This window comes from Zeugodacus cucurbitae, chromosome 2 (assembly GCF_028554725.1).
Source record: "Zeugodacus cucurbitae isolate PBARC_wt_2022May chromosome 2, idZeuCucr1.2, whole genome shotgun sequence".
Classification (NCBI taxonomy): Eukaryota; Metazoa; Arthropoda; class Insecta; order Diptera; family Tephritidae; genus Zeugodacus; species Zeugodacus cucurbitae.
This window is the reverse complement of record NC_071667.1, coordinates 54,176,793-54,202,284: the sequence shown is the minus strand read 5'-3', so window position 1 is coordinate 54,202,284 and position 25,492 is coordinate 54,176,793. Positions and strand designations below refer to the sequence as shown.

The 25,492-nt window shown below is 35.6% G+C and overlaps 3 protein-coding genes across 3 annotated transcripts in view; 1 reads left to right on the top strand and 2 right to left on the bottom strand.

The window, feature by feature from the left end:
- Positions 1-25,492, bottom strand: part of Tmem86a_1 (lysoplasmalogenase-like protein TMEM86A) — a 227,660-nt gene that overhangs the window by 50,511 nt on the left and 151,657 nt on the right. The window lies entirely within an intron of this gene.
- LOC105213510 (uncharacterized) lies at positions 371-1,080 on the top strand. The gene is made up of 2 exons (XM_011186395.3): positions 371-530; positions 599-1,080. Exons 1-2 carry the CDS (start codon positions 492-494, stop codon positions 983-985), a joined length of 426 nt encoding a protein of 141 aa, XP_011184697.1. The 5' UTR covers positions 371-491; the 3' UTR covers positions 986-1,080.
- Positions 12,409-13,106, bottom strand: LOC105213511 (general odorant-binding protein 99a). Its single transcript, XM_011186396.3, has 2 exons — positions 12,946-13,106; positions 12,409-12,880 (listed from the first exon to the last, which is right to left on the bottom strand). The coding sequence occupies exons 1-2, from the start codon at positions 12,982-12,984 to the stop codon at positions 12,470-12,472; spliced, it is 450 nt and encodes a 149-aa protein (XP_011184698.1). The 5' UTR covers positions 12,985-13,106; the 3' UTR covers positions 12,409-12,469.

The window sequence follows — 25,492 nt, the reverse complement described above, 5'->3', positions numbered from 1 at the left end:
AAATAAGTGTTCAATGTAACCATATATAATATTATAGGGTAGATCAGTATGTAAATATTGAAAAACATTGGAAAAACAAAACATTTTGCTTACTTGAAGCATTAATATTAATAATAAAAAAATATGTTTCCCTTAAACTGTATAGAAACTATACTGTAAACCAAACTAAATGTTATTATAATGTCAACATTTGATCCGAATGTAATCTAACCTTGTCTCACTAATAGTTCGCTGAAAACAGTAATTAATGAGTATTTACGTATGTGTATATAAACATATATAATATATAATAATATATAACCTATCAACATGAACTCTAATCAGTTCGTCAAAACTTATAGTTACATAAATAATGATGACCTACGAAGGTAATAATTACTACAAACAAATTACAAAAACAATTATCAACCTGTAGCAGTATAAATAGGAGGCAGCAGTTAAGAAATACACTAGTTTTCTAATTAACGCTGTCGCGAAACGAGAAAATCAAAATGAAATACTTTATTGTGATCCTTGCGCTAATTGCGTTGGTGAGTTTACTTTCTAAAAGCTTCGAGCATCCTTCAGCAATAAAGAAGTGTTATTACTCCCGTTTCAGGTACAAGCCGATGACTGGAGCCCAAAGACTATTGATGAAGTTAAAAGTATTCGCGAGAATTGTGCCAAGGATATACCAGCTAGCGATGAAGAATTCCATAAGCGGAAAGAGAATGATTATCCCGATGTAGCGTCCGTACGAAATTATGTGCTTTGCACTGCCAAAGAATGGGGTATCTACGAAGAGGGTAAAGGTTATAATGCCGATCGTATTGCTCAGCAGTTGAAAGGCGATTTGTCGGAAGATGAGATCAAAGCAATTGTTCATGATTGTGATGAGAAGACGAAAGAGGACGCCGATGATGAGAAAGCCTTCCACATTTTGAAGTGTCTTTGTACAAGCAAAATCGGTGAAGCCGTTAAACAGTTTTTGCATAAATCAGAGTAATCGGTGGATATCCCTTGTGTACACTATAGATTCGCACAATTATAATTGGTTATATGGAATAGAATATCAATAAAACAAGTTTTGTAAACTAACAATGCTAATATTCACGTTACAAAATTCGTGATTTTTGCAACAGAATGTTTCCCTCGCTATAAATATATATTAATTAAATATTCTCAGAAATTTATGTGGGTATACATATGTCTTCTCCCTTTTGGAATTTAACAAAAGTTTTAAAGAAGAAACATTCAAGCATTCCAACGTTGAAAGATAATACTATCTGTTACAGTACTGCCACTGAAAAATGCGAGGTTCTCAGTCATATTTTTAGTAAAAATCACACTGCCTCGGCTCATTTGAGTGATTCCTCTACAGAAGCCGATGTCGCAAATTTCATTTCGTCACTTAACACAGAAAATGCGTTGCCTTCCGAAAGTTTCTACATCAATTCTGAAAAAAATCGTACATTATTCAAGAATCTAAAAGCTAAAAAATCTCCGGGCATTGACGGTATTAACAATAGCTGTCTAAAAGCTCTTCCCTAAAAAGAGGTACGTTATTTTGCGAATATAATAAATGCATGTCTACGGTTGAGTTCCTTTCCTAAGGTATGGAAAAAAGCTAAAATCATATCAATTAAAAAAACTAATAAACCACCAGACGATCCATATTCTTACCGTCCCATAAGTTTACTCCCTTCACTTAGTAAAATCCTTGAAAAGGTAATTAAAGAAAAATTAACAGCTTTCATTGAAGACAATGGTATTCTTCCAAACCAACAGTTCGGTTTCAGAAATGAGCATAATACTGTTCACGCCCTGGTCAGAATAAGAAAAGTCATAAAAAGCAATTTTACAAGGAACCAATCTACAGGCATGGTACTTATGGATATCAAAGCTGCTTTTGATTCAGTGTGGCATGATGGACTCCTTTACAAGATTAATCAATTTAACTTTCCGATAGAACTAATTAAAATCGTTCAAAATTTAAAAAAAAATCTTAGTTTTTCGGTACATATTGGAACCAGTCAATCCCCATATCTCGAAATCCCAGCTGGATGTCCCCTATGTTGTACAATATCTTTACAGCTGATTTTCCCCAATTAAACGAATGTAATACATAGTTCAGCGAATAAAAAGACAGCGGCTACGCTGGCTAGGTCATGTTGTCCGAATGGACGAAAACACTCCAGCCCTGAAAGTGTTCGATGCAGTACCCGACGGAGGAAGAAGTTTTGCTTTTTTTCATATCTGAAGTACCCAGAGGTAATATTCCATGCAAAGGGTTTAGTTTGAAGATGTCCAACTATTGCCCCATAATCCCCAATGGGGTAAAAACGCTTGAGATCTAACAGCAATGTTTTCTTTAACCCTCTAAATAGTGTATAATGGCTAAAATTTATAAGAAAATATGAAAATACAAGAACCAAAGCCAGAAAAAGGCCCTAAGTTATAAATAAGTGGACATGTACAGTGCTTAATGTCTCGCATAACATGCTTAACAAGTAAAATAATCGAAGTGTGTAAAGTTTTTCTTGACACTAACAAAATTTAATGATTTTTGTTTTTTGTTGTTCTTGGTTGGTTTTTGCATTGCTTTCGCAGCTTTTTTAGCATCACATCTCTTGAAATACTGTAAGTAACCATCCCTGATTCAAAAAATATGTTGAACTGAAGTAAAAAGTAAAAAATTTTTGTTGCGGAATGTGAAAAAGTGTATTTATTTTCAATGTGTAAACGGTTTCTTGACATACTGTACATACAATACATAAATATTTGCTGATGACACTGCTATCCTAAGTTCTGGAGAACTTTCTGTAGATATCATTACTAACTTACAATCAGCTCTTAACGCATTGAGCAACTATTTTACTAAATGGAAGATTCTTATAAACCCCCAGAAAACTCAGGCTATTTTTTTTCAGTAGAAAACGAAAACCATGTTACTTGCCCCAGAATTGCGTTGTACTGAGCAATATCACTGTTCCTTGGGATGATACGGTAAAATATCTTGGTGTTATTCTGGACACAAAACTAATTTATAAACACCATATTTCGTACATTATTAACAAAATTAATATTTTAATTAGAACTCTTTACTCCCTTATAAGTCGAAAATCGGGCCTAAGCACTTACAACAAACTGCTCATATTTAAATCAATTTTCCAACCTATAATCTTTTATGGTTCATCAGCCTGGTCTAATATTGCAATTTGTCATTTAAAAAAGTTGCAAGTGTTACAAAACAAACTGTTAAAAATGATTTTGAACCTCCCTTGGCATCACTCCACTATCAATCTTCTCTTAATTTCTAACATAGAATTAGTATCCGATAGACTTTATAAGTTAACCCAGAATTATAATTCCAAATGCTGTAATTCAGTATATCAACATATAATTGAACTTGTGTCTTAACCCTAGTGTAACCTCCTCAGTCCCAAGGGGGGAAAAAAAGTTAGAAGTCGACAAAAATATTTTTTTAAGCTTGCCACGTTAACATTAAAACAAAAATTTTGTTCAAGGACATATGCGATGAAAGGATTCGAAGATAAGACAGGTGCAGCTGGCTGGACATTTGTAACCAAGTGGAATGAATCTCGTTTTTGTAAAAGCATATAAAGGATTAAGGTTTTATTTCATATTAATTTTAAATTCATAAATAACAGTAAATCTTTGATGAATACTTTGCTAAAATAAGGAAAAGAACTATATAATATTTGAATAATGAGTAATTAAGAGTGAAACTCCATGAAACAATGTCTATCATTGTTGATGCATAAACATCCGGCGATATAGAATTTAAAATCGAGTAAGTCCATGATATTTTTTTTGTGTTCACCGCATGCATATTTGTCTTTTTTTAAACATAACCCAGGAGTTGCACGCGGCAACATCGATAAAATGCCAAAACACCTTCAAAGGTCATTTTTTGGTGCGAATTGCAATCCTGTAGTAAGAGACGTACCTATCCGCTAAGTCTACTCCTCCCATGTATTTGTTGTAGCTTGAAATTGCATGTGGACAATCAACGTTAATGTACTTTCTGTTTACTTTATCCCATCGTCGAGCGGTTTGTAGGGGTAACGATCCAGTTGACGTGGAAGCTATAAGCACAGAGCGGCTATCCATCCACTTGACAACACACAATTTGTCATCTTCCCTAGCGAACTCTTCGTGACTACCTCTTCCTTTTTTAATAAAGTTTTGTCGTTTGATAACTTTGATCGAAGTTCCTTAGGTATCCTGTTGAGTTGAATAGTACCAGTCGCAAATATTCCTTTATCCAACAAATGCTCGAGAATGTTTATAGAGGTGAAATATCGGTCAATGAATACTTCACTACCTTCACTGAGATCTGTAGCAAGTTTTTGTACAACAGTACCACCAATTCCCAAATGTTTATTCGGCTTTCCTTCGGGCCACGTGTTTGCTCCTTATATAACTATACCTATAAAAAAGACTATATAAAAAAGCCCAGTATTAAACCATCAAGCGATGCTAGAACAAAGTTTTTCAATCCTACTGGATTTGGTTTGCCTTTTACGTATTGCTTAAGGCTTGTTTTTCCTGAAAACGGAATCATTTGCTCATCGATGCTGCATTTTTTTGGCTTGGGAATCAATCTACACCTTTTCAATAAAACGTCTAGTACTGGTCGAACTCTCCAAAGTTTATCTTTTTTTTCCTCTGTGATTTCGCAACTTAAAAAGTCTGTCTCTGGGAATTTGTGTGATGGCTGGCACTTTTATTTGAGGTCGATAATACATCCGTATCCTTGGAAGTTTCATGCACCCCGCAACAATATGAGCGCCTATTAGCTTTTTATACTCAGAAGGAGTAGAGTTTAAATTGCGGTTGTTTTGAATTGCATACATATTACATTTTTCTGAAACTAAGCTCCAGAAGTTATCGTCGAAGTACTCTGAAAAATAATTGAAAGGTGTCCACATCTCTCTATTATCAACATCCCATTCAATTACGTCGAAACATTCAGAAGAATTTGAAAAGCTTTATGAAAACCATTTAAGTCTTCGGACTTGAGTTCGTGGCAGAACTTCGGGTGGGGAATATTCCTCTTCCTCTAATAAATCCGCAATTATTTCTTCCTCAAAATCTATGCCATTTCGCTCTTCCTCGTCATCCTCATCGTCCGACATATCTCCAAGAGCATATCAAAAATCTGTTGCTCCGACAATTTACCTGCCATTTTTATACTCTCGCAACAAATGTTGCTAAAGAGAGTATTATAGTTTTGTTCACATAACGGTTGTTTGTAACACCCAAAACTAAACGAGTTAGATATAGGGTTATATATACCAAAGTGATCAGGGTGAAGAGTGGAGTTCAAACCCGAATGTCTGTCTGTCCGTCCGTCTGTGCAAGCTGTAACTTGAGTAAAAATTAAGATATCTTAATGAAACTTGGCACACTTATTTCTTGGCACCATAGGAAGGTTGTTTTCGAAAATGAGCAAAATCGGACCACTGCCACGCCCACAAAATGGCGAAAACCGAAAACACATAAAGTGCCATAACTACGCCATAAATAAAGCTATGGAAAGAAAATTTGGTATGAAGAATCATACTATGAAGGGGCATATTTGGATGTAATTTTTTTGGGGAAGTGGGCGTGGCCCCGCCCCCTACTAAGATTTTTGTACATATCTCGCAAAACAATAGAGCTATATAAACCAAACTTTCTGCAGTCGTTTTTTTAGCCACTTCCTAATACAGTCCAAAAATGAAAGAAATCGGATCATAACCACGCCCACCTCCCATACAAAAGTTAGGTTGAAAATTACTAAAAGTGGGTTAACTCACTAACGAGAAACGTCAGAAACACTAAATTTCACATAAGAAATGGCAGATGGAAGCTGCACTCAGATTTTTTTACAAAATGGAAAATGGGCGTGGCGTCGCCCACTTATGGGTCAAAAACCATATCTCAGGAACTACTCGACCGATTTCAATGAAACTTGGCTTGTAATAGTTTCCTTACCTCCCAATAATATGTTGTGAAAATTGGCCAAATCGCTTAACAACCACGCCTACTTCCTATATACCAGAACTTTGAAGACGATCTGAATCGTTTACATTACAATATATAAAGTAAGCACTAGATATCGGTGCAGAACTTTGCACAAATACTATATTAATAGTGTGGCAGCCCCACTCTAAAAATCGCCGAAATCGGACCATATGTTTTTAAGGCCCCATATATCGAACACGAGGACCTCGGTGCTTCTAACCTAATATTATGGTTTCCAACTTTCAATGGATTTTATACAATATATATGACGAATATGTGGGTCAAATTGTGTATTATATAATATAAATAAAGTTAAATATAAATTGCGAGAGTATAAAATGTTCGGTTACATCCGAACTTAGCCCTTCCTTACTTGTTTTGTTAATATGTTACAAATGTGCAGCGGGCTGGTCATGAAATATATGGGCAAAAATATGGCTAATAGAACAAAGTTAGTGACAAAATCTATACCTTACCTTGTTTATTGTAATTGTTAGATTCAAATTAATCACACTTTCGAATTTTTTGGTTGCACAGCTTTCAAAGTTTTTACTAATAATCATTAGCACTTTACAAAATCTGTGTTTCGCTCAGCTGACTACACTCATTGCGCTCTTTTTAACAGTATTGCAAGCATAGAGAACAAATTTTGGGTTTTTACTACAAATAATACGTCTAGCTGGCTGCACAAATGGTCATAAACTCAAAAAGTATTTTTAAAGTATTTCTACGGATACTTGAAGAATGTCCAGTAGACTGCACGTGAGGACCGAAGAGGGTAAGCTTTTATATATAATATATATATTTTTTTTGTTTCAAGTGGGATTTTATCTTAATTTTGCCCCCAATTATATATAAGCATTAGATTATAAAAACGTTGTTATAATAAAGCAGAAAAGACAATTGTTTGTCTCAACTCTTATATCTTCTTCTTCTTGACTGGCGTAGACACCGCTTACGCGGTTATAGCCGAGTCCAAAACAGCGCGCCACGTATCCCTCCTTCTGGCAGTTTGGCGCCAATTGGTTATTCCAAGCGAAGACAGGTCCCTCTCCACCTGGTCCTTCCATCGGAGTGGAGGTCTCCCTCTTCCTCTGCTTCCACCAGCGGGTACTGCATCGAATACTTTCAGAGCTGGAGCACCTTCATCCATTCGAACAACATGTCCTAGCCAGCGTAGCCGCTGTTTTTTTATTCGCTGGACTATGTCTATGTCGTCGAATAACACATACAGCTCATCGTTCCATCGTCTGCGGTATTCGCCGTTGCCAATTCTTAAGGGACCATAAATCTTCCGCAAAACCTTTCTCTCGAAAACTCCTAGTGCCGTCTCATCGGATGTTGACATCGTCCACGCTTCTGCACCGTAAAGTAGGACGGGAATGATGAGAGACTTGTAGAGTTTGGTTTTTGTTCGTCGAGAGAGGACTTTACTTTTCAATTGCCTACTCAGTCCATAGTAGCACCTGTTGGCAAGAGTGATTCTGCGTTGGATTTCCAGGCTGACATTGTTATTGCTGTTAATGCTGGTTCCCAGGTAGACGAAATTATCTACAACTTCTAAGTTATGACTGTCAACAGTGACGTGGGAGCCAAGACGCGAATGCGCTGACTGTTTGTTTGACGACAGGAGATATTTCGTCTTGTCCTCGTTCACCACCAGACCCATACGCTTCGCTTCCTTATCCAGTCTGGAGAAAGCAGAACTAACGGCGCGGGTGTTGTTTCCAATGATATCGATATCATCGGCGTACGCCAGTAGCTGTACACTCTTATAGAAGATTGTACCTTCTCTGTTTAGCTCTGCAGCTCGTATTATTTTCTCCAGCATAAGGTTAAAGAAATCACACGAGAGTGAGTCACCTTGTCTGAAACCTCGTCTGGTATCGAACGGCTCGGAGAGGAGAGGTCCTTCCCGATCCTGACGGAGCTTTTGGGGTTGCTCAACGTCAGCTTACACTGCCGTATTAGTTTTGCGGGGATACCAAATTCAGACATCGCGGCAATAAAGGCAGCTCCTTTTCCTGCTGTCGAAAGCAGCTTTAAAGTCGACAAAGAGATGGTGTGTGTCGATCCTATTATTTTTCTCCAAAATTTGGCGCATGGTGAATATCTGGTCTGTTGTTGATTTTCCAGGTCTAAAGCCACACTGATAAGGTCCAATCAGTTTGTTGACGGTGGGCTTTAGTCTTTCACACAATACGCTCGACAGAACCTTATACGCGATGTTGAGGAGACTTATCCCACGGTAATTGGCGCAAATTGTGGGGTCTCCCTTTTTGTGTATTGAGCAGAGCACACTGAGATTCCAATCGTCAGGCATGCTTTCTTCCGACCATATTCTGCAAAGAAGCTGATGCATGCACCTTATCAGTTCTTCGCCGCCGTATTTGAATAGCTCGACCGGTAATCCATCGGCCCCCGCCGCCTTGTTGTTCTTCAAGCTGGTAATTGCTATTCTAATTTCTTCACGGTCGGGCAATGGAACATCTCTGCTCCATCGTCGTCGATTGGGGAATCGGGTTCGCCATCTCCTGGTGTTGTACTTTCACTGCCATTCAGCAGGCTGGAGAAGTGTTCCCTCCACAAACTTAGTATACTCTGGTCATCAATAACTAGATCACCTCTGGGGGTCCTACAGGAGTGTGCGCCGGTCTTGAAACCTTCAGCTAGTCGCCGGATCTTTTCGTAAAATTTTCGAGCATTACCCCTGTCGGCCAGCTTGTCAAGCTCTTCATACTCACGCATTTCGGCCTCTTTCTTTTTTTGTCTGCAAATGTGTCTCGCTTCCCTCTTCAGTTCTCGGTATCTTTCCCATCCCGCTCGTGTTGCGGTCGATCGCAACATTGTGAGGTAGGCAGTCTGTTTTCTCTCCACTGCAAGACGACAATCCTCATCATACCAGTTGTTTTTTTGACTTTTCCGAAAACCAATGGTTTCGGTTGCAGCTGTACGTAAGGAGTTTGATATGCCGTCCCACATCTCCCTTATACCGAGATGCTGATGAGTGCTCTCAGAGAGCAGGAGTGCAAGTCGAGTAGAAAATCGTTCGGCTGTCGGTTGTGATTGCAGCTTCTCGATGTCGAACCTTCCTTGTGTTTGTTGACGTGTGCGCTTTTCTACACAGAGGCGGGTGCGTATCTTAGCTGCTACAAGATAGTGGTCCGAGTCGATGTTGGGACCACGAAACGTACGCACATCAAAAACACTGGAGACATGTCGTCCATCTATCACAACATGATCGATCTGGTTGCGAGTGATTCGATCCGGGGACAGCCAAGAAGCTTGATGGATTATCTTATGCTGGAATCTAGTACTACAGACGATATTTCGGGCCCCGGCGAAGTCGATCAGCCTCAGACCGTTTGGTGATGTTTCGTCATGGAGGCTGAATTTTCCGACCGTTGTGCCAAAGACACCTTCTTTACCCACCCATGCGTTGAAATCGCCAAGCACGATTTTGACATCGTGGCGGGGGCAGCGCTCATAGGTACGTTCTAGGCGCTCATAGAAGGTATCTTTGATCACTTCGTCCTTCTCTTCCGTCTGGGCGTGGGCGCAAATCAGCGATATGTTGAAGAACCTCGCTTTGATGCGGATTGTGGCTAGACGTGCATCCACCGGAGTGAATGCCAGGACTCGACGACGGAGTCTCTCTCCCACCACGAATCCCACACCGAATTTGCGCTCCTTTATATGGCCGCTGTAGTAGATGTCACAAGGACCCACCTTCTTCCGTCCTTGTCCCGTCCATCGCACTTCTTGGATTGCGGTGATGTCAGCCTTTATTCTTACGAGGACGTCAACCAGCTGGGCAGAGGCACCTTCCCAATTAAGGGTCCGGACATTCCAGGTGCATGCCCTTATTTCGTAGTCCTTTAAACGTTTGCAGTGGTCGTCATCAAAATTGGGGTCTCTCATCCGAGGCTGTTTTTTCTTTTTCATTGGGGGGTGTTTTTATGTGCTGGGTCCCAAACCCTACGCACAACCGCATAGGCGGGTTTCGCCTTCTCACTTTAGCTCGCCTCCAAACGGATGTCTGTTGGCTACCCAGAGGATACTTGGTCTAAGACCGGAAGTCGTGAGCTGCTTGAGCCACATGTAAAAGAATCGTTCCTGGTCACTCCCAAGTGAATGACAGTCAGATACTTTCCTCACTTACGTGAACTTCTACATATGACTCCATCCTCTTATATATAAAGTATTATTAGTCGTCAACACTTTTGTATATAAAATTTTGACAATAAAACATAATTAATTAAACATATGTATATTGATTGATTAATAATTGTTGTAGTTCAGGTGAATCTATGTACCGATTATTGTATACATACACAGAGGTAGTCAAAATTATTTAAATTTTTTTTTTTAAATTGCACAGAAAAAGCTTTTTCAGTGTGAAACAAAATGTTGTTATAGGCCTTGATCTATTCCTAAATGAACGAAATCAGTTTGGTAATTATAGCTTGACATATGTCCGAGAAATTAGCAAATGAACTGATGACACGCAATAGTCAAAAGTATTTACACACTTTTAGCCTTTATCGTTCATTACAAACTAAATTCTCTCTTATTTTATGAAAAAAAGCGGTCAACATTTTCGGAATCCAAAAAAGCGATACGCATCTCATTTGGCTTAAATTAAATCTTGAATTTTAGTTTCAGGTCTTGTTTAGTAAATGCTTTATGCACTTATAGTATTAGTATTGATATTAAAAAACATCTAAAAATAACTTGTAATAAAAATTTTGTAAAAAAATATTATTTTATTGATAAATTCAACTGTCCGGTTAATGGAATCAAAATTAAGTTAAATTTCTATATCCGTGTCAATACTTCATAAGCTTTATTTTAATTGTCCCGACTACGGAAGTTATGGAGAAGGACTTAGCAGACATCCGAAATAATGCGTTAAGCCTCCGAAAAACTTCCAGTATTTATGGAATTATTAAGTCCATCATTCAACGGAAAAGGGTATCAGTTTTCTTTCAAATTAGTTCTGACACTATTATATCCCCGATGGTTATCTTCCCTTACTTACTGAAAGTGGGTGAATGAAAATGGTATAATTCTACGAATATATACCCAATAAATGGTTAAGTAAACAAAATATGAATAGTCCTATTATTTACAACACATATAATGCAACCTGCCGATCTCACGTATTTAAGCGATTAAAAATATTCGGGAAACAAGCAGAGAATGGCAAAGAACATGTAGAGAAGGCCTTCATTAAAAAAGAGTTCTGTCCATTACTTAAAAAAGTACAATTAAAAATCGGTTTCGTAAATGCGGGCTGTAACCTTTGACCCAGATGCTGTCGACTATTCAAAATGCATTAAAACAAACCCAGATCAATTGTTCGAATAGAACAAAATGGACTCCGTTCAAAAACACTGGTATGGAATTGCTTGCGATGTAGTTACTGTCACTAAATTTCGGAATAAAGGCTTAGATCCTCGCCAAATTTTTTAAGTAATTTCCGAATCTGATAGTTTTTTAATGAATTTTTATTATTAGTTATTACAGTTTCGATTCCTTACAAAATATCTATGTCAGTACACTGGATCTTTCGGTCATTAGAAAAAGTGTCCGGTTAATGGCAAATTTCCACTTATTTTCATAAAACCACTTTTATTAATTAAATTAGCATTTGTTTATAAAAACTGATATATTTATTAAGTCGTCTTTAAAAGAGTTAATCATCCCTAAATGCTATGAAATATTTCCACATCACTAAATACCTGTTATATACTGGTGTATAAAGTTGAAAAAAAAAAATTAAGTGTTCGTTCACAGTTACATTTACCCTATAAAGCAATAATTTTTATTTCAAAATGTTAAAACACTTCAGAACAAATTTTTCCCTAAAAAAAATGCTATATTTTGGGAACTGTGGAGTATAACTGTAACCAAATACGCAATGCGTTAAACTGTCAGATTATTTCCGATTCTTCAAGAAAAAAATTAATTGATTGAGATATTTTGGGAACTTACAAAATAATAATTTGGATTATAACTAGTTCAGTATTTAAGCTACTTTGACCGCAAAAATATTATTGTTGACGACATTAACTTCTAGATACAATAGTTGTTGCTAGGTGACGTAATGTATTTCAAATTAATCGACACTGTTGTTTAGATGAAAAGAGAAAAAATATCACCGGAAATATTATTGAAACAAAAATTTTGATTGGAAAAATTACAGAATAATCATGTCTAGGTGTCACTTATTCCATGAAATCACACCATTCTTGGACTCTACCATATTGGCTGAACTATTTTCAAAAGAATATATGAAAAACTAATAAAAGTCGAATACTTAGACACCTATAGATGATCAAAAATGTACGAAAAGTACAAAATCAAAACAAAAGAAACATATCCACACATACATTTATAATACTTAAAGAAATATACTTTATTGTTTTATCGAATGGCGTTACTGTATAGTAATTTATTGTTTCTTTGCTTCTTCTACGGTCTTCTTGATGTAAGCCTTCACACGATCGCCGATCTTGCTGGCCATCAGACACTTGTGTCCACGGTAGGCCCACACATCAGCGCTGCTGCCCTCCACATTCTTGTCCACACAACCCTCAGCGATGGCGAGAACCTCAGCCTCATCCAAATCCATTTTGAATTGCTTGGCAACACGATCGGCATGATAACCTTGATGTTCGCAGAAGACACCCAATTTCTTAGCGGTACAAAGCAAGTACTTGCGCACTGGTTCTTCATCGGGGTATTCAAAGCTCTTCATCTTCTGGATGTATTCCTCGCTGAGTGGGAAATCCTTGAAGCATTCCTGGCGGATAACTTTGATTTCGGCAGCATTTTTTGGCACCCAATCATCTTCGGCGTATGCCTAAAATGAGAATTATATAAGTAAGTAATCGGGTATCTATGTATAATTGTATGTGATGTACTTACCAGTGCAACAACAGCAAGGATTACAATGAAGAATTTCATTTTGGATTTTTTGTTTGCGGCTTTGTATTCGCTTCAGTGGACTCAGAGCACAACTGATGTCTGTAATTTTTGAAATATCATATTTATACATTCAGCTCGGTTGGTGAGCGCGAGCAAATGCATAAATTCAAACTAAAACTTTGTTTGCTGTGTGATAATACTTTCGATCAGTTTAACACTCATCACATGACGTACATGTGTATGTATGTGTGTGTGTGCATCTGTATTGAGCGATCTTCTTAACTTATATTTGTTTTGATTATTTTTTGATACGGCTTTAAATTTATGTGCGTTGTACTATATAGTACATATGTATATGTCATTCCTTATCGCCTTGACACTCTCCCAAAACTGGCTTGAGCATCGTATATTGATACGTACGCGTAAATATGCACGAGTACGTTGCCGCTCTAGTTCACTCGGGTCAAAAGTGTACCTGATAACTTTCTTTTGTGCAGTGATAATTGAATCAATAGAAATAATTTCATGAAACACGCACAGCGGTGTGCATGGAAATAGGACGGTACGGTAATATTTATGGCGTTGACAAAGGCGTGAATCTATTTAAAATTGATTATACTCCATATAATTTATGTTTTTTCGTATTTGTTTATAAGTTTCTTTGTATGTGTGATTGGCGTTGCAACCGTTTAGCCGGTTATAGCCGAATCGACGATAGTGCGCCATCTCTCTCTCTCCTTCGCAGTTCGGCGCCAGTTGGAGATCCCAAGTGTAACCAGGTCGCTCTCCACCTGGTCCCTCCAACGGAGTGGAGGCCTTCCCCTTCCTCGGCTTCCTCCGGCGGGTACTGCATCGAACACTTTCAGGGCTGGAGTGTTTTCGTCCATTCGGACAACATGACCTAGCCAGCGTAGCCGCTGTCTTTTTATTCGCTGAACTATGTCAATGTCGTCGTATAACTCGTACAGCTCATCGTTCCATCGTCTGCGGTATTCGCCGTTGCCAATGTTCTTAGGACCATAAATCTTGCGCAAAATTTCCCTCTCTAAAACTGTCGTCTCATCTGATGTTGACATCGTCCAAGCTTCTGCACCGTAAAGCAGGACGGGAATGATAAGCGACTTGTAGAGCTTGATTTTGGTTCGTCGAGAGAGGACTTTACTGTTCAATTGCCTACTCAGTCCAAAGTAGCACCTGTTGGCAAGAGTTATTCTGCGCTGGATTTCGAGGCTGACATTGTTCGTGTTGTTGATGCTGGTTCCCAGGTATACGAAATTATCTACGACCTCGAAGTTAAATAAGTTATAAGTTTCTTTGCTTAAACATAAACCAGGTCTATATTCTATTCCTATTCCTATAAAAAGCTTAATAACACAGCCACACCAAAAAAAAAATTGTCATGACCTGTTGCTCTTACTATGTCCTCTATATGTGTTTGGGGTCGCTGAATTCGAATTCAAAATGGATAATCCAATATGGTGGACGCTTTTTTTTTTTTGAAAAATTCATCGAAATCGCTTGAATCTCGTTACTTGTTACGAATCCGATGTCGGTGTTTCAAATTCAAAATGTGTGTAATCAAAATCACGAGATAAGGTAACTTTCGATAATTTTAAATATTTTTGAAAACCCTATAATTAGGTATATGAGAGCTAGCAGATGTTATGACCCGATTTTAATATTTTTTTTAACAGAACACTATTAGAAGAAAACAATTTCCTGTGAATTAAATTAAATTATCTGAGAGATTTACCCAAATTTTCGGTTAAAATGTATCCTTAGGCGCTGAGTTCTACATGTTCGATATCTGGGGTCTTGAAAAGTTATAGTCCGTTTTCGACAATTTGTTCACAAGTGAAGTCAGAGATGATATGTACTATTTGTGTAAAGTTTTATTCCACTATCTTCATTGGTTCCTTATGCATACATGATAAAGCGAAGGAATCAGATGGAATTCAAATTTGAGTTATAAGGAAAGTAGTCGTGGTTGTGAACCGATTTCGCCCATTTTCGAAAGCAACCATCTCACTGCCCCAAGGAACATGTGTTCCAAGTTTCATTAAGATATCTTAATTTTTAGTCAAGTTACAGCTTGCACAGACGGACGGACGGACGGACGGACAGACAGACAACCGGACTTCAAACCTACTCGTCACCCTGATCACTTTGGTATATATGACTCTATATCTAACTCGCCTAGTTTAAAGTGTTACAAACAACCGTTATGTGAACAAAACTATTATACTCTCGTAGCAACTTTGTTGCGAGAGTATAAAAATGGGTTTACCAAGTTATAAGTAAAATATTGGGAATTTATGAGATTTTTTCAAAAAGTTTTCTACAACATACTATAAAATTTTCATTGAATTCATTGTTTGTTCGTGAATTCTTGGTCAAAAACAATACTGAAACGATGCTCCGCCTCCATATTTGCCAGACATGACTCCGTGTGACTTTTTCCTATTTCCAAAAATAAAAAAAACCTTAAAGGGTCTTAAAGCATACGAGAAATCGTTGAAAGAACCAAAGATTATCCCGAAAATTGGGTTTGAGAAATATTTCGACGATTGGTTGAAACGTTGACAAAAGTGCATAATGTCGAAATTGGACTATTTTAATGGAGACAATATTTATGTAGACGAATGAATATTTTTTTTTTAAATAACATTTTTTGGTAGGTTATATTCTCAGTAATATGAATGAAAGTGTCTTTCGTAAAGTACAGCTCACAGCGACAAGCACTTAAAACCAGTTGCAAATCAAAAGTTATTCATAATATATTTCAAAATATTTCGCCGATTTATTGAGTTGCTAAGAATAAAGATAATTTGAATTCTAATAAAAATCAAAATTTCATAAACACACGAGAAAATCCGAAACACCTGGACTAATCTTAACAATTCTAGAGCTCTTATATGAGAATCCTAAGCTTTTTTAATCGTTCCACAGTCGTTTTTCAATTTTTGATACTATTATATGAACACAACTGTATGTAGAGAAGCGAATAGCAACTAGAGTTTGCAGAGATTATGAAGTATATGCCATGTACGAGTATACAAATGATGCAAACAGATACCAATAATAACAGAGTTGGTGATAATGAAAAATTATTGCATGTTTTCAAAAATTTTTTTTTTATGGGTTAAAAATATATTGACGTGTCTTTAGCATTTTGTACAGCTGCTTTCGTTGTATATGTGAGTTGTAGTTTTTATACTTTCTTTAATAGTAAAAATATTAAAATTTAATACCTCCTATATTGAATGCTTAGTTTCCTCTTACAGATGTCTATGTCGCCTACGTCTAGTATATTGATTTTTTAAGAGGGGTTTTAAACTGAGAAACCAGTGTACACTAGAACATATACTAAAAAATGGAATTAGAATTCACTGGTCAACCGCATGAGATTGTGAGATGGAACAGAATGAAAGTAAAATAAGATATGTTTTTTAATTAAAAATATTATTTATCGGTTTAAATTTATCGGTCAAAAATTAGCCTTAACACTTATTAACTTGGTCAACTGATACATTTTATGAACGAAAATTATCATATTGAGTGTATGAGGGGACAGTTATACATACATATATGATATAAGTCAAAAGAAAGGAGGTTGTATGGCTCATATGATGAAGGTTACCAGAAGCTCAATTCGTATGAAGTTTTGTTCTGATATATATGTATATTCTGATATCTTTATAAAAAATTTAGTTATCTATTGTGAAATAAAAGATATGTTATATAACGGGTGATTTTTTTGAGGTTAGGATTTTCATGCATTAGTATTTGACAGATCACGTGGGATTTCAGACATGGTGTCAAAGAGAAAGATGCTCAGTATGCTTTGACATTTCATCATGAATAGACTTACTAACGAGCAACGCTTGCAAATCATTGAATTTTATTACCAAAATCAGTGTTCGGTTCGAAATGTGTTTATCGACAAATTTTGTTCAGCGATGAGGCTCATTTCTGGTTGAATGGCTACGTAAATAAGCAAAATTGCCGCATTTGGGGTGAAGAGCAACCAGAAGCCGTTCAAGAACTGCCCATGCATCCCGAAAAATGCACTGTTTGGTGTGGTTTGTACGCTGGTGGAATCATTGGACCGTATTTTTTCAAAGATGCTGTTGGACGCAACGTTACGGTGAATGGCGATCGCTATCGTTCGATGCTAACAAACTTTTTGTTGCCAAAAATGGAAGAACTGAACTTGGTTGACATGTGGTTTCAACAAGATGGCGCTACATGCCACACAGCTCGCGATTCTATGGCCATTTTGAGGGAAAACTTCGGAGAACAATTCATCTCAAGAAATGGACCCGTAAGTTGGCCACCAAGATCATGCGATTTAACGCCTTTAGACTATTTTTTGTGGGGCTACGTCAAGTCTAAAGTCTACAGAAATAAGCCAGCAACTATTCCAGCTTTGGAAGACAACATTTCCGAAGAAATTCGGGCTATTCCGGCCGAAATGCTCGAAAAAGTTGCCCAAAATTGGACTTTCCGAATGGACCACCTAAGACGCAGCCGCGGTCAACATTTAAATGAAATTATCTTCAAAAAGTAAATGTCATGAACCAATCTAACGTTTCAAATAAAGAACCGATGAGATTTTGCAAATTTTATGCGTTTTTTTTTTTTTTTAAAAAGTTATCAAGCTCTTAAAAAATCACCCTTTACATCCTATTAATGGATGATGTGGTCGTAGTCCAATTCCCTTCATTATTAAACTATGCCAAAACGACTTGAAGATAATAATATGCACCCAATTTGTTTTCAAATTTTTACCCTTTCATTATAGGTTCTCTGATAATATCAGAATTCGTTAGAACTCTATTTCAGAGGGAGATTATAACAGTTGTATTACTTTATATTTATTATTGAAAAGTAAAAAAAGGTTTGTCAGTTTTAAAATGCAATACAGAGTTAAAGAATTGAAATATAAAATTTAGAGGTTGCTTAAAAGGGCGATAAACCCGTATGCCATTGTACTTAACTTATGTGCAAGATTTAAAACAAAAACCTATTATTAAACAAGTGTGCACGTTTTCGCGTTTATTTTTTCTTTCTAATACAGTTTAAAAAAATAATTTGAAATCACAGATTTTTATGGGAACAGATGTGCTTTATATACATCTGTAAAAGATAGGTGAGCTTCAAATATAACAATAAAACAAGAAAAAACGTTAACTTCGGCTGAACCGAAGCTAATATACCCTTCACAGGTGCAGTTAAGCAGTAATCCATGTCAAATTTTGTGAAGATACCACGTCAAATGCGAAAAATTTCCATACAAGCCATTGATTCCGATCGTTCGGTTTGTATGGCAGCTATGTGCTATATTGAACCGATCTGAACAATTTTTTCGGAGATTAAATTATTTCTATGAGCAATAACTCACACCAAATTTCGTGAAGATATGTAGTAAAATGCGGAAGTTTTCCATACAAGCCCTTGATTCCGATCGTTTAGTTTCTATGGCAGCTATATGATATAGTGGTCCGATATCGGCAGTTCCGATAAATGAGCAGCTTCTTGAAGAGAAAATAACATCTGCAAAATTTCAAAACGATATCTTAAAAACTGAAGGATTAGTTCGGACAGACAGACAGACAGACGGACATGGCTAAATCGACTCAGTTCAACATACTGATAATTTATATACAATATACTTTATAGGGCCTCCGACGCTTCCTTCTGGGTGTTACAAACTTCGTGACAAACTTAATATACCCTGTTCAGGGTATAATAAATATCGGCAGCTTTAATATTTTGTTCCAATGCATATTTCTTTGTTATAGTGCAGAGCACAAGAAACACAAGCTACATTGCCGTCGTTAGGTCAAATATAAAGAAAATAAACAAAGCAGATGTGTATAATTTATACAAACAGATCTATTTATTTATAACTGAATATTATTGACTTTTGAAAAATACAAACAATTTGGTTTGAATATAGTGAATTTATTTACCAACCTGTTGTGTTGATAAGCTGCATTCAACCTATGGACTATGCTACTTGGAGCTACATAATAATTTAAGCTAAGCCATTAGCAATGAATTTCTTCTCGGAATTATTAAATGCAGACCCGTAGATCAAAGTGTTCTGATAAGAGTTAGCTGTTGTGAACTGTGACGATGAGACACGATCGTATTTTGGCTGTCATCGAACACAAAAGAATATTTTTATTTCAGACTTTTATCTTTTAAAAAATACTTTCTACATAAATATGAATATTTGATTAGTATACTAATATAAAAATTCTAGTATTCTAAAATAAAAATAAAAAATGGAAAAATAGATCTTTATATGCATATTTATTTAAAATATTATCAGAAAACGAGCAAAAAGTATTGAATAATAACATTTACTTATCGTTTTGACATGGTTTCAATAAAGTATTCTACACCGGTATAAGAATAATACCACTCCCGGTATTTAACTCATATATATGATATATATGTGGTATATTATGTAGTAACGAAACTGTTCTTAATAATATTAGCTCCAGGCATAATATTGATGTGCTCACAATCCGAGCTTTAGGTTTCTTTAATAAGTAATATAACTTCACTCAAAGTAAGTGCATACTACCACTATCATCAGACTTTAGAATTTAACATTAATACTTGGTAGGATCTAGTTTTGAGCCCTTGAGGTCTGTTTTAGGAGTCGTTATATTCAATATATAACTTTTACGGAAAATGGTTTTATAGTGTAGTTTTCAAGTTATTTATGAAATTAAAGGGATACATTTTGCGTTACGATATGGTGCTCGGGGATTATTTCGAGTTAAGGTGTCTTCCAGCGGAAGCAAATGACAAAGCTACATACATTAATTATATGTGCTTGTGCTTAACCGTTAATTTTTTCTACAGCTTAATTTCCTATTGAAACTGTCAGCGCCATCTTGCGGTCAGTAGATGCAGCGGTTTGTGTATTTGCTATCGGTACTAAGTAGGAATGAATCATTCGAACATTGTACACTGTAAAATTTATATCGAAAATAAGAAATATACATACATATACATACGATTTCTCTTTTCAAATGTTATATGTATGATAATGACACTCAACCCAATCATTTTATGAAATTCTACATTATCTCTAGTTGATTTAAGTCTGAAGACGTTACGCGCTTTAGAGCTGCCATATTATCGCCCAAAGCATTGAATGCGTTTTTCTAAAAACTGTGTTTTCAAAGTCGGTTGATATGATTTTTTGAGAACTCCTCAACCGATCTACGAGATATAATTTACAGGAAGGAACTTTTTTCAATTGCAACTATAAAAATGGCTTTAAAGCCAGTTTGTTTCCCAAAAACCTCTGCCAAAATTCTAATTTTATTGTTTCTTCGTGAAAATTGTGGTTTAAGTTCATAAATTAACATTTTTTTTTACTTCGAAAGCTGCTACTGTGAATTATGTTATCAACGCAGCTTTTTCGAGAGAACTAGCCGGATACATATAACGTCACAATGGCAGAGTTTTTATTTTTTAATTTCAGTAATGTCTAATTGAATGTGTATCTTTATGTTAATCAAAGTATGAGCTAAATTAAAAAAAAAAATAAATAAATTGAAAAAAAATTGCCTGAAAAAGTCTAAAATTCACATTTTTCTAATCTCCCATACAAACAATTTGTATTCTATAGATATAAAAACGAATTGCTGTTCGTTAGCCTCGCCAAAAGTCGGCATTTGCAACACCGATCTGGCTAATTTTAGTCTTGAAATATTCGAGCATGGCCAGAAAAGTTTAGAAAGTAAGTAAATATAGAAAAATTGCGCGGAAGGTTGCAACTTACTTTATATGAGTTGACAACAAAATTTAAAAAAAAAAGAAAACAATCGCCAAAAATAGCGCTATATCGAAGATATGCAAGTTGATAATTTGGGAAGTATGGCGCATAAAAAATCGCTTATTTATACATACAAGTATTTTTGCAACAAGATCAAACTGCGATTGTAGAAGCAGTTGCTAGATATTGGTTGACACCTCGATGGATTAATAACATTTCAAACAGATTTCTGTCTCTTCTGTCTCTTTCCGGATATAAAACAACAATATAATACCCATAATTAGCTGAATGAACGACCAATATTGGTCGCAAAAAACAAACATCTCGTCGATGTCAATGCGACAATTTAGAATTTCGTTACAGGAGAGCTGACACAGATACAAATGAGGATGACGTAGCCAACTATCCCAAAGGATTTTTATTATCAGGAAGAATTGCCTGGATTATCACCACTTAATTTTACATTTAAAAGTAGCATCAATTGTCATCATGCTATATAACATAAATCAACCTCGACTTTGTAATGAACTTTGTATCGTCATCCAAGCCAAGATTGATTGTATATCTTAGTCACAAAACGTGTGGCCGGATTTGCTAGTATAGGTATATATTCAAAACAAAATAATATTTCAATTTTAAATAAAAAACATTTCCTGAACGAAAGACATGTAATCTCTTAAATCCTTATCGGCCGTAAAAATTAATATATATCTCTCTATTTTGGAAAGATTGTTAGTTGGATAATTTTTAGAGCTTATGTACTTTATGGAAAACACAAATACATTTAGTAATCGAAATATTTTCAAGCCACTTTAATACACCATAACTATGGTGGAGATGATCTATTCTATCATATTATCTTTTTCGTTAAAGACTCTTGTAACAAATATTTTTGTATTCGAGCTCCGATCGAGTAATGAGTATTCTCAAAGTGGTTCGAAATCTATTCCGGTATATTCCAATTCAGCAAAACATACATACATATGTATATACACAAGCAAGTGATAGCATATAATTTCAACAGCATACTGCCAAAAATTTAATTTATTTTGAATTAAACAACAAAAACTAGAGCATAAAATTGCAAGAGGAAATGCACAAATGCATACATTTGCAGGTACATATGAGCATACATACATATGTATATATAAATGAAGGTGCATATCAGTATATCGATTACAATATATTTTACAATAATCAATATCCAATTACTTTCAATAGATTTTTGTACAATAAAATTGCCTACAAGCACACACATATCAATCAAACAAGTATGTATGTATATTCTCACATATCTACATATAACAATATGTCACAGTATGTATGCATGTGCCTTCATCTCAACTTATTCAATAAGGTAAAAATAAAAGTGTTCCATTTCAAAGCAGAATTCATGCAGCCTTACTAACATTCATACATACACATGTGCAATATATGTGAACGTTGTTTGTAGCGAATGAAATTGCGAAAGTAAACGTAACAAGCTGCGTAGCTGCTTTGGCACAAACATACACACCTGCATATATGTATGTACATATATAGCAAACATCTTCTTGCATGTGTGTGTGTGTGCGTTTTGCCGATATCATTGCAAAAGTCGCCGGAAATCAATTTGACACCATCTTTGTTGCAATTTCACAGATTTTCATTGAATAGCTTTTTAGTTTTTTTTCTTTTGTTGTTGCCCGAAAAATATTTGTATACTTTGTGTTATTTGAGGCCAGATAGTACTCGATTGCACAATGTGTATAATACATATTCTTTTGTACGCGTGAGTATGCCATTGAAGCGGTTATTATAATAACACTATTTATGGTAAGTAATAAGGGTGTTAATTCAATAAGAGTTTCAAATGCCATGCAACAACTAATAATATACAGACATACATACACAATTTTCCATAAAAAATATTTTGTTGTTGGTGTTTTACTGCAAGAAATTTATGCAATGCCTGCCACCTTTGACCTTTTCGGCTTACCCCAGGTTGTTGAGATGCTAATCAATGCTTTGTTTGCCCATTTATAGGGTAAATACTGTTTCCGATCGCTGAAGTAGGTACTTCAATGTAACCTGGGTATATTTCAATATGTATATTTGTAAGTATTTTAGCGTGTGCAATATATCCGCCAGGGGTTTCAGGCACGCCAAATCTGTAATATGCAACCGGTTGACGCCCATTTCGCGCCCTTCCCTGCCACTGCCACGATACTGTTATTAGTTTTGCAGACAATTCTATTTTTTTGTCGTCATTTAAATTTCATACGAATGTCATTTGAGTCGCAAAGTATCTATTAAGCTGCATTTTCGGCGGCCACTCTTATAATTTCATTAGTGAGCACAGTATTTGACGGAGTGCGAATATGGCGAATTCATCGAAAGGGGTGGGTATTTAAAAAACTTATATTCATGATTTCCTGTTCCCCTTCTTGGAATGTAGACACATATGTATATATGTTTGTAAGTATAAATGTAATTATGTGTATTATTTTAACTCTGTAGCATTGCTGGTTATCCATATGCACAATTTGAGATGCCCTCAGGTTAGACTAGAAATGGTGCGACAATGGTAGTTTATTGTTGTTGTTTCTTTATTTTTTGTTTTTTAATTTCGTTATATAATCCAGCTGTGAATTTTATTTGATTTTTATTAGGAAAGTTTTACCCCCCTCCAGCGCATGTGTATTGGTTATAAATACATGGATACTATGTATTCATATATTTGTATGTATATGTGAGAATATAATAGCAAAACAATATACAATTGAAAAATAAGATGAATGAAGCTATATTATATCCAAGATTATATATTCACTTAATTTTGCTAAGATGTCAGACTTATCAACTGATATATACGGTATAAAGCCCAACGCATATTCGAAAAACCGTATATAAGGTATATGGGAGTCCTCTGTATTTCTATAAAATTACTGAGATATTTCCGTAAAAAATAACTATTAGCTCTGAGGTCTTTATGTTCGATATCTGGTTGCTTGAAAAGTTATAGTCTGATTTCGACAATTTTTCCTCAATACAATATATTTACAAAATTTTCCGATATATTCGTTCATTCTTTAATGAAAAGTGAACGAATCAGATGAAATTCAAAATCGTGTTATGATGATTAAGTATTTTGTGAGAAACGTAAAACCATTAGTGGGCTGGGCAAATATGCTGTAGACTAAGAATGTTGAGTTTTACTAGCTATTAAAGTAGGTAGAAGAGATGAAGTCATATTTAAAGAGCCGTTTTCGTCTCCTGATTTAAAATGTTGATTAACACAAACGTTTCAGCATTACAGCGGATCGAAAATATACTATTTCATCACTATTCTACTAATTATATAAATTTAAGGGAAATACTCGCTGAAAATACTGTCAATACCCTTAAAACATACTTTGGAAAGCCGAATGAATTCTTAAAAAAGGTTTTGTGGTGAACTCTTTTCTGCAAAGACACTATCCCCATATAGGAGTTAGGCGGTAATATTACCCGATTTTATATTTATTTTCATCGACATTAACTGGGAAATTTTGCGTTGTTATATTCTCCTTTTATTATACGAGCTTTTTTGTTAAATTTATTAATCACTCTGTTCAACACTTGGCTTGGTATTGGACTAATTTTTTTTTTTTTGGGAGAATGAGTCATAAATAAAAATAGTGTATTAGACTCCAAAATCGGAATATTTGCAATCGAAGTTCGAAAAAAGGGAATTAAAAAAATATATATTATTGATTACAGGATATAGCTACTAAAAAATCCAAAATATGGATTTAATCTGTATTTTTCTCTTAATTCAATGGTGTATAAAACTTTTCAGTTAAGCTTATGTGACAGATGCTATTAGGATTTCAGTCAAACTTTTATCCTTCAAAACATCTTACATATAAGGTTAAGCGAAAAGCCTAGATCTTCGAAAAGTCAGCTTATATCCAGTTTAGTTTTATAGAAATACGTATATGCGTTTTTAACAAGTGAAATAGAACGTTACGTCGTAGATACTCAACAATAATCTGCTCACTACTTAATTGTACAAGTAACAATTTCAAATCGCTACTGCAACATTTGCCATTGTTGTTGTTGTTGTTGTTTTGTTATTGATATAGATCAGAAAAATCAGTAAATGAAGAGATGCAATCGCCAACATCACTGCTCCGTTGTTATGTAAGTGATACTTTTATTGCACCACCCCCGCTGACGCAGCCACTTATTATCCCCCTTTCAATTGCCTAAATTCAAATAACCCACTCCTTTCGGTAATACAAGTGCTTGGGAAATATAAAAGTCGGCATTCTACCGGGTTTTGTTTGTTTCTTTGCGTTTTTCGCGGTTTTGTTTGTTCTATTCTATTCTATGCTGTACTGCTCTGCGGTTTCAAGATAAATATCAAATTTTGCTCCGCCACTTGGCGCGCTAACCACCTGCGGCGGTGCAACAAATAAAATCGCTAAATATTAATTTATATGTACATATGTATGTATATAAGCATATGAATGCGCGTAATATTGTACTCGTTGATAGTGTGATGAGCAATCTGTGTACTTTAATGTGTCCGTGTGAGTGTATGTGTTAGTGGTATATTAGGATCGTGGGAAATTCCATTGACTTTTGTTGTTTTCGCACAAAGCAAATACCTTAAATAAACTATACAGGATGCATCTGATAATATTGAATTTTGTGTAATATTGAATTCGTTATTGTAAATATGTACATATGATCCTTTTATGAATACGTAAAGGTAAT

What these genes read in the sequence shown, in the direction of transcription:
- LOC105213511 (XM_011186396.3), bottom strand. Translation starts at nt 12,984, where the DNA reads ATGAAATTCTTCATTGTAATCCTTGCTGTTGTTGCACTG. An exon ending in TCCTTGCTGTTGTTGCACTG is followed by an intron (nt 12,881 to 12,945) that starts GTAAGTACATCA and finishes TTCTCATTTTAG; the next exon opens with GCATACGCCGAAGATGATTG.
- LOC105213510 (XM_011186395.3), top strand. Translation starts at nt 492, where the DNA reads ATGAAATACTTTATTGTGATCCTTGCGCTAATTGCGTTG. An exon ending in TCCTTGCGCTAATTGCGTTG is followed by an intron (nt 531 to 598) that starts GTGAGTTTACTT and finishes CTCCCGTTTCAG; the next exon opens with GTACAAGCCGATGACTGGAG.